The sequence below is a fragment of the Triticum dicoccoides genome, chromosome 1B (genome assembly GCF_002162155.2).
Source record: "Triticum dicoccoides isolate Atlit2015 ecotype Zavitan chromosome 1B, WEW_v2.0, whole genome shotgun sequence".
In the NCBI taxonomy this organism is placed as follows: domain Eukaryota; kingdom Viridiplantae; phylum Streptophyta; class Magnoliopsida; order Poales; family Poaceae; genus Triticum; species Triticum dicoccoides.
In genome coordinates, this window is record NC_041381.1 from 456,179,621 (window position 1) to 456,189,777 (window position 10,157).

The following is a 10,157-nucleotide window of genomic DNA, read 5'->3' on the forward strand; positions in this document are numbered from 1 at the left end:
CCCGTGGCTGCGGTGCCCTGCATATTAGCGGAAGCGGTTGGTGGGGGAGGGACATTTCATCCCGCGCTTTCTCCCACCAACCACTCCTCCTCCCCCCTCGCGCCGCCGCCGACCGCCCAAGATTTTGGTGACAGTAGCCGGCAGGAACACGCCGGAAGGCCTCCACGCACACGAGGCCTCCCTTCTCTTCCCCCCTGCGTCGGCGGGCCGTCGAATTTGCAGATCTGCGGCACTTCATCGTAGGCCGCTAGATTTGTCTTTTTCCGGCCGTCGGTTGCTGGCCCAGGCGATGGAGTGGTCGGGGAGCCTCTCCCGCAGCCCAGGCAAGGGCGCATCGCCGCATGCAAGCGTGGGTTCGTCCGCCCGCCGCCGCCGAAGGTTTGCGGGCATGGACTCGTCCGGCCGCCGGGCTTGGCGCTCGCGCAACGTCTTTGTGGCCTGCCGATGCCGCTCATATAGTGCGACGACTGCCCACGCCAAGTGCTGCGGCTCATTTCGGGCACGCCGAAGCACCCCAGATGGGTGTTCAACAAATGCGAAAACGACGGGGTACGTGCACTTGCGGTAGCTCGTTCCATAGCTTATTCTTTAGTTCAAGTACGGTAGCTCCCTTCGAGCTCGCTCAATCTTTTGTGTAAGATGATGGATGCTTATTTTGGTTTTGGGAAGGCTAATACATTGATTTGTTGATAGAATGAAACTTAATAGATGTTAGTGCACTCCTTAGTACAATCGAAGACAATGATGCGGCTGCATGTGCAACTGAAGGGGAAGCAACGCCTACTTCTTTGAAATCAAAGATAAATAATGAAGAAAGCATCAAGAATGAACAAAGCAAGATCAAGAATCCGCAGATCAACAATGAGTGCATGGAGAAGATATTGCTTCAACTAGTGGGAGTAGTTATGGAAGTTGGAAATCTTTTGAAATGCATACTTGTGGTTCTTGTTTTCTTTGGTTTTGCTATTCTAGCTAAGATTTGGTGATATATTTTATACCTAATGTTGTTGCAAAAGCAAAGAAAAGCATTATGCTAGATCAATCTAAGTTTTTACGGGTCGGGACGAGCTGCGCCAGATCAGAACCCGCAGAAACCAACCCGTAAAAAAGTATATTCCGTGAATATGCTTTTTTACGGGTCCCTTATGCGGGGTCTACATCGGTGCCAGCCCGCGCCGGCCCACAAAAATGATTTTACGCGAACTGTAAATGAATTTTGCGGGTCGGTGGGATGCGGGGTCTGCTAGAGTCACTCTAAAAACAAAACTTGCGGATGAAAAAAAACCAGCAATTCAAATTTGCGAATCGGGGAGGGATAGTGCATGCCACAATCCACAGAGATCCTCCCCGCTCTCTCTCTCTCTCCTCACTCCTCAGTCGGCCATGAGCTGACTTTTGCCCTCGGACCTCGGACATCCTGTTCTCTCTCCTCGCTTTCTCTCTCTTGCCCGTTCTCCCAATAGTTCTGTCCCTGTCCCTCCCCCCAAATTCCCCGACCCACCGCTCCCAAATCCCATCCAAATCCCTCCACATCCTCCAAAGATCGGATTTTCAGAGGGCCTCCGCCCCCAGATCGGGGAGGGATCCCCGTTTCCTCTGGTGGGTCGGTCCCCGCCGTCCTTTTCTTGATCTTTTTCCTGGAGGGGAGGTTCTTGGATGGGGTGCCTGCCGTGCTTTGGGTCGAGCGGCAAGGGGGAGCCCGCCAAGAAGGGCGGCGCGCGGAAGGACGTTCCGTCGGATCGCCGCGCCACCGGGGTCGGATCAGGTGTGATTCTTGGGCGGAAGGCTGGATCTTGGGCTGGTTTTTTTTTTTTTTTGGAAATGGTCATTAATTTCCCCCGGTTTAGTCAGCTGATGCTCACAGTGCCAAGATTTGAGTGGACCAGATTAAGAAATGCGCCAATCTCCCTTGTCTTCGGAAATCTTTTTAACACCTATTCCATGTACTGGAAGCTTCAGATAGAGAGCAACGTCATGTAGTACTAGGGGGATTTCTATTCATGTTAGTGCATTTGATGGCATGAATGGTTGCGGTATCTATATGCCTTTTTGAGGAGTCTAAGAGTAATGTTTTTGGATCGGCTATATAGATTTATTGCTTCTGGAAACTTATAAATTATAGAAGTGATGCACTTTGACTATATGTTCATGGACTAATATGTGGTTATTTTATGATGCTTGCAATTTCCAACTCGGTAGAGTGACGGAAGTGTCGTATGATGCGGATGTCTGAATGTGTCTGCCTTATAAACTGTCTGGCAGGACATCTGTTGAGAGTTAAGATGCTTAATTAGAAGTACTTGCAGTCCCCCTAGGGACTATAAAATAAAAAGGATGAATAACTGAGGTTTAGCTCCCTTTAGGAAGCGCTTTTATGTTCATTTCGTACGGTTAAATGTTGACCTTTAAAAGCATTCTTTCTATTTGACTCGTCCTCTTAATTCCGCTGACAAATAAATTGGACACCAATGTTTATTTTGAACAAATGTAGATGGTCCTGGTACAACATCCAAACTGTATCAAAGAAGTGTTAGATGATACTCCCTCTCACTATATTAGTTTACAGATGGAGTAGTTACTTTCATCTCACTATGATAAACTTACCACAAAACTATCCAAGAAGTCCTGGTTTGTGATGGCCCTAATTTCTAATGCATTTTGGGACACTTAGCTAAGTTCTTTTGTGGTTTTTCTGTCATAGTTATGTCTTAACTATCGCAACACCCAGACTTTGCTTGCAAGCCTGTGATTTTTTTTATTACCTCCATTAGTGACTGGATTAAATGGTACTAGGCACTTCACCCCAAATAGTAAACTATTTACGCCATTACACATTCTCTAGGACAATGTGTCTCTTTTCTTTTACCAAGACAAATACCAGGCCACAGGAACATTGTTGATTTTATGGTAAGTTGAAGGCCTAGGACAAATCTAGATTTTTTTGGCAAGTTGAATTTGGATCTTAGGTTTCTCTTGGCCAAAGCATCAATAACCTTAGTTTCTTCCTTTTTGATACCTATTGTTAAGAGTTAAATGATGTTAATAGTTGACACCATATTTGCTCTAAGAGGCTAGGAATTTTCAATTAAGCAGGGGAGGAATAAAGATTTAGTTTGTCACTACATGTTTTGATGACAAAGACCAGTCATACATAGTTACATACACATTAGGGTTGTTATGTTAATCTTCTATATCGAAAAGCAAAGTTACTTAGAAGGAAACACACAGTTTTTCCGTTATTGAAGAAAATAGGCAACCAATTCAAATTGAAGAGGATTCGAAATTGGATGCTGAATGTGCACAACCACACTTGCGACCAACTGAGCTCAGTTCCTACCAATCATGTTTATGTATATATAGAAGTATATTTGGAGTCATGGTATTAAAGTTTTGAAAGGAATCAAGTTGTGCTTTCGGATACAAAGGCAAGCGTTCAAACCAGTTGCACAATTGCACATGGTCTATGGCCAGTTTTACCATTTTAATTATTGTGTTTTGAGAGTAGTTCACCTTACCTATGTTGCATTCTTTAATTCATACGACCCCTAACTCTGGATGTACTTTTGCTTTAGATAAACCAAAACCACAAGGTTTATTGGACTCTAAGAAGGATACAGTTATCCCAAGGGAGGGAAACAATCAACATATTGCAGCACACACATTCACTTTTCGTGAGCTTGCTGCTGCCACTAAGAACTTCAGACAGGATTGCCTATTGGGCGAGGGAGGTTTCGGCCGTGTATATAGAGGACGTTTGGACAATGGACAGGTTTGGTTTAATGTTTTGATGCATTCATATTTGGTGTGAATCCTCATTTTCAGATATTAATTCCACTCGTTGAACTGCCAATATGACTGCCACATCTCTTTTAAACTGGGGTTGAAAAATTCCTTGTTATATGGTCTAGATTGGGCATTGGAGAAGACATTTTCCTTGTTGTAACTCTTCATTGCTGAGTTCTTGATCACAACTTGATTATATTGTCTACTGTGCAGGCTGTTGCAGTTAAGCAACTTGATCGCAATGGACTTCAAGGTAACAGAGAGTTTCTGGTTGAGGTCCTTATGCTCAGTCTATTGCACCACGATAACTTGGTAAACCTAATTGGATACTGTGCTGATGGGGATCAACGTCTTCTTGTATATGAATATATGCCGCTAGGATCACTTGAGGATCATTTGCACGGTAAGTGTACTTCACTTATGAACTTCTGTAAGTGCATTACTGCCTACATACAACTCCACATCCATGTATTCAAAAGACTTTGTGCATTGTAAATGTCACATTTTTATTCTTGGTAAACAGTTGAGCAATAAGCTAACCACTGTCTGGATTGCTTCTTTGTTACCGATTCTCGCCTTTTAACCATTAATTTTTCTATAATGTCACGGTTTCTATTTCAATGATAACATCAATACACCTAACAACTTTGGTAATATCTTTTTGTCATGACAAATCCAAGTCCAACAATTGTGCGTGTTAGGCCAAGGTTTTAAAGTGAACACATGGAGTACTAGTTAATACTACCTCCGTACCAAAATATAAGATGTTTTTGCAGCTCAAATTGAATTGCAAAAACGTCTTATATTTTGATATGGAGGGAGTACTTGCTTAAGCTTGCAGCTGCGTACTTGCATTATTCTTCTGCGGTTGTTGATCTGGTCGACTGGTCATATATTCAACAGTTTTGATATGTATGTTGTTGAACTCGTACTTAATCAGTGAGTGAATTGATCTGCATACCAAAAGCTAAGTTTTGCTGTATCTCATGGGAAGGTAATCCTGTAGAGTTTTAGTGGTTACCTAGTTAGCAACTCATATTTAATCAAGAGAGTGGAAGCTCAGTGAGGCAAAAGTTCTAAAGCTTAGTTAAAGGTCAAATTGTTTGCATACTAAAGTTGAAATTTTGTTGTATATCAATGGGAAGCTAGCATATGCGCCATTTCTTGCAGAAGTCTTATTTTTCATTTGTTGTACAGAACATATTCATGCACACTGGTATTTCAACTTTAGTTCGTCAATTCATTCTGTCTCTGGTTGATGGTATGTCTGGGATAACCTGCAAATATATTATATAATGACAGTTGATACATGGTTAATATTTCCAGTTGTAAATCAGAAAGGAAAATATTATATGTCTGATCCTGACTCGGTTTACTGGGCATTATGATCTTGCAAAGTCAACTCGCTTCTCTTTTTGTTGCATGGTAGTATGCTAAATTGATGTACGCAACCATTAACTTTGAGTGCATTATTTCTTCTTTTGGCATGCATACTTGGGAGTATTTTTTTTCTGAAAGGAAGGTTAAATTTGGCATCCTCGGATGCACACATGCATTTTTTATTAATAAAGATGCCAGGCATTGAGTCCAAAACAGATTACATAAACTGGCAAGTAAAGGTAGGAAAAAAAACATTTACGACCAAGTCGACATTCTTCGGAAACAATGCCTTCAAGGAGATCACACACAGGAGCAATGTTGTAGGAAGTCGGAACCAACCGTTCAAGGCCAGACCGGGCATTTTCATCCTGGAACCAAGTCCAATCACTCAAGGTCAGATATTTGGCACGGAGACAATGCCTCGACAACGAGACGACACACATGCGCCCTTACTGGATCCGACCTGTGAAGGCTGATCACGGGTTTTCACCTGAGAAATAGAAGTGTTGACGTTGCTTGAAAATCGTAGTGGCTTCCTCCGGATCTAGCCGCTCATGGCCACCACAGGAACTCCATGCACTGATCCGGCAGAAGATGCCCAAAGTAGTTTAGAAGACATTTACATTGTGTACGTTGATTCAATGTGGTTTATACGACAATAGACTAAACGGCACTCCTTCCGTTCATAAATATAAGATGTTTTAGATATTTCAATATGGACTACATACGGACTGAAATGGATGAACAAACACACTAAAATGGGTCTATATACATCCGAATCAGAAAAATGTTAGAACATCTTATATTTGTGAAGGGAGGGAGTAATACTTTGCAAGATGCTAAAATTGAAACCAGTATTCGTTCAGTCACCCGCCTAGTAAGTACTATAGGGTGGTTGACATGATTATGCGGCATAACTAGCAATTGCATCACGTGCTAAGTGGCTGATTATAATTGCTAATATGCATTTGCATATTTATGCAATTACATGAAGAAGTCATTGTTTTTGTAACAGGCAGCATGTGGCAAGTGTTAAGAAAATAGCATGTGGCATGTGGCAAGTGTTAAGAAAATAGATCAATCACTGGAACTTCTGAATTGATTCATAGTAGATGTAAACATGATTTCTCAAACAACCACCTATATCTATATCCAGATGCTCCGCGGAGTCAGATGTATGGATCTGCTTCTTGTTGCCTACTACTTTTGATTTTTTTTGTTTAATGGAAAATTTATAGTCCCTTGCAATCCCCATTTACTAATTTAAACATATCTCAGTTACCCTCTTTTTAGGTGGTAAATTTTAATGCTGTTGCACGCCATTATTGTCTAATTATTTTCATTGCCGTAGAATAATGAATATTTGTGGGCTCATTGCATATGTTCAATGCATTTCAAAGGCAGCTTGCCTATCTAATTTGAATCTTTTTATGTTAGACATTCCACCTGAAAAGGAACCTCTTGACTGGAATACACGGATGAAGATTGCTGCTGGTGCTGCCAAGGGATTAGAATACTTGCATGACAAGGCAAGTCCTCCTGTTATTTACCGGGATTTCAAGTCGTCAAACATTCTTCTTGGCGAAGAGTTTCATCCAAAGCTATCTGACTTTGGCCTTGCAAAACTTGGCCCTGTCGGTGATAAAACCCATGTTTCAACTCGTGTTATGGGAACTTATGGCTACTGTGCCCCAGAGTATGCAATGACTGGACAGCTTACAGTTAAATCTGATGTGTATAGCTTTGGTGTTGTGTTCCTTGAACTGATTACTGGTCGTAAAGCAATTGACAACACCAAACCACATGGAGAGCAAAACCTAGTGGCGTGGGTATGTTCTTCTATTCTGTACTAATTTTACTTCACAAAATTGATGTTTGCCATCAATATATTGTTCATAGCTCATGTTCTTGCACATTCCACGAGCTAAGCATAATTTCTATAATAGCGTTGCTAAAAATACTTTGAGATACTAGCAATATAATTGGACTAAGATTTAGCTGTAGCACTAGTCCGAAAAATAAAACAGTCCGAAGAAACATAAAGAGAAATTGTTTAAGCTGTTGCCACCAAATCAGGAATGTTTTAGGGACCCTTTCTTTCTTTTATTTGCTTTGATGAATTACTATCACTTGAGGGACTTTCATTTTCTATTTCCTTCGCAGATCATATTATCCTTTTGAACTCTGAAATTTTTATTATAGACTGCTATTCACTGTTACTTCGTACACCACTGCTCTTAATTTTTCTTGAACGCTGTCTCCGAAAGCTATCATCATAGTATGATACCATGATGGAGTTATTTAATGTATTAAGGTTATGTTACTTACAAATGGGGTGGCTGTTCAGTTGCTTAGGCTTGGCATGATTCTTGAACACTAGTGAAATTGCTGCCTTCAGTACTGACCACTGAGATTAGTTCCTCGTATATTTATCGATCCACGTCATTCTCAATTTCACACATCGCTGTTGTAAAAGAGAATGCACTAAAAAATAAGGCTATCCATATCTATACTACATAGAGAAGAACGAGGGTTTGACACAAACAATCTTAGCCATCCAGTCTGATCTTATGATTCAACAAATAAGTTGGATCCTTGAATGTTATTGCTTAATCGAACAATTAATCCTCTAATAACACCATACTAAACAGCCTTCGCAACCACTCTTTTCGAATTATGGAGAAATATTATAGTACAATGTGAGTGGTCATATTATTTTTTAAATATTACTATGAATGCGAATGTATGCTAAGTTCACAACTTTCCAAAAGATCGAATAGGAATTCCTAATTTGGTGCTACTGTATGAGGGGATTGAATATTATATATTTAACAAAGCTTGCACAGTTCATGTACATCTCCTAGTTTTTTCTAAGGTTTGATCAATGTATACAAACAGAAAGTATATATTTCCTGCCAACTATTGCAGCTCACTCATTGTATAATGTTGGATGCCTTATAGTTGATCTGATATGCAGGCTCGTCCTCTGTTCAAAGACCGCAGAAAATTTCCAAAAATGGCTGATCCGGCACTTCAGGGCCGCTTTCCTATGAGGGGTCTGTATCAAGCTTTAGCCGTTGCTGCAATGTGTTTGCAAGAGCAAGCTGCCACTCGGCCTTTCATAGGAGATGTGGTCACTGCTCTTTCATATCTTGCTTCTCAGGCGTATGATCCAAATGCACCCACTCAACATAGTCGGAGCAATGCATCTACCCCCAGAGCCAGAGACCGTGGTAGTGTGAACGGCGACCAGCGGCGTATCCGGTCGCCAAATCACCATTCTCCAGATCTGAGGAGAAAAGAAGCCACAACAACATCGAAGTATGAAGCCGAGGTTAGCAGGAATAGTTCTGGTGGTGGTTCTGGTAGACGATCAGGCTTGGATGATAGGGATGTGACAGGTTCACAACAGGGTAGTCCTGCTCAGGCAGGAAAGAGGAGGGAAACTTCAAGGACCTCTGAGAGGCAGCGTGCTATTGCAGAGGCTAAGACATGGGGTGAGAATTCTAGAGAGAGGAAATGGCCGAATGCTCGGGGCAGCTTCGATAGTACAAATGAGTAGAACTCTGGAGCAGAAGGTCTGAGTCATCATTCTAGAAAGAGGATGAGTCGCAAGCCAGTACCAAGCAGGGGACAGTTTAGGGACATGGGGTTCGATTTCGGTTCCATGTTTAATGTGAATAGAGCTTTCCTTTTCTTTCCCGGCCATCACCACTGCTTCATAGTTTCTCTCTTCCACACAAATATCACCACTGCAATCACCATCGACACGCCTATTCCTGGCGTCCGTTCCTCGTGAATGTGATCATGCAGATGTGCCTTCATCATCATGGCATGAACGACATCTGGCTGGAAAGTTAGTAAGCAAAGGGGAGAACTGTTCTGAGGAGGACATGATCCAATCAAATGAGCCTCTTCTGTTGCCTGCATGCATGACGGGTATCACAGTTGTTCCGAGCGTAGAGCTTTATTGTGAAGTCTGAGTACCGAGGGATGTGATGATTTTTCTTTCCTCGAGGGTTTGTACCGAGGGGTTTTACCCATGTTCCATACGTCTGTATTGTGACATTTTTGTTTGTATTGAGTTGTCAGAACACATCCTTTGATTTATCTCTTCTGGCAAAGCCGTTGTGCCCCTTCCATCTAAGCTGTGCAAAATATTTAGGAAGCTTGTTAGCTATATGCTCAAATTTATTTTTTGTTTCCTGTTTCTGAGCTTTCTGTCCATAGCAGATAAGCCCAGGGTTGTTTTCTGGTCCAACTTTGCTCAAACTAATTATATTTGTCGACGGGACATTTTTTTTCGCAGACCAAAATTTCTTGATAAAGTACCTTGTACAGTTTCCTTTTCATTTGTTCGCATATATAAAGGGGCATGTTACAAGTAGTAATCAGGTATGGACCGGGTGTTCGTTGTTCATTGGCCCTCCACCTGTGTCATCTTCTCTGTCCTGCAGCACCGTTGTGCCCTTCTCCGTCGATGACCACCCTGGCGAGCAGGTCACCATGGTCGTTGCGGCTTGGGACACGGACTCCGACGCCCAGAATCCACATCCCAGTCCACTCTGGCAGGCAGCATTGGAGCAACAGTACACATATACTGAAAGAAAAATGCACGCTCAAGTATTCAAATACTTATTTACTCAATTTCATTTGCTAATAATCTTGTACATACATATACTGAGTGAAAATGCACACTCAAGTATTCAAATACTTATTTACTCAATTTCATTTGCTAATAATTTTGTCTTGCAATGCTGCTTCAGGATGGGTATAGTCTTTTTAGAAAAGGAGGATGTACCTCCGGCCTCTGCATCTGGACGATGCATGCAGCCATATTATTAATTATTCACAATGACCATATAAGGTGATATATCAATAAGCTTGAAGCCATCATCTTGGCAACACCGTTGCTACTCCTATCCCCTTGATGAAGGCGTGCCGAATGTCCGGACCTAATACCAAACAGACATCGCACTAAAGCCTAACATCTA

The 10,157-nt window shown here is 41.9% G+C and overlaps 1 protein-coding gene across 1 annotated transcript; it reads left to right on the forward strand.

The window, feature by feature from the left end:
* The first annotated feature begins 1,360 nt into the window (after positions 1–1,360).
* Positions 1,361–9,339, forward strand: LOC119340983 (receptor-like cytoplasmic kinase 185). Its single transcript, XM_037612888.1, has 5 exons — positions 1,361–1,765; positions 3,573–3,769; positions 3,997–4,186; positions 6,601–6,992; positions 8,141–9,339. The coding sequence occupies exons 1-5, from the start codon at positions 1,657–1,659 to the stop codon at positions 8,723–8,725; spliced, it is 1,473 nt and encodes a 490-aa protein (XP_037468785.1). The 5' UTR covers positions 1,361–1,656; the 3' UTR covers positions 8,726–9,339.
* Positions 9,340–10,157: the final 818 nt, after the last annotated feature.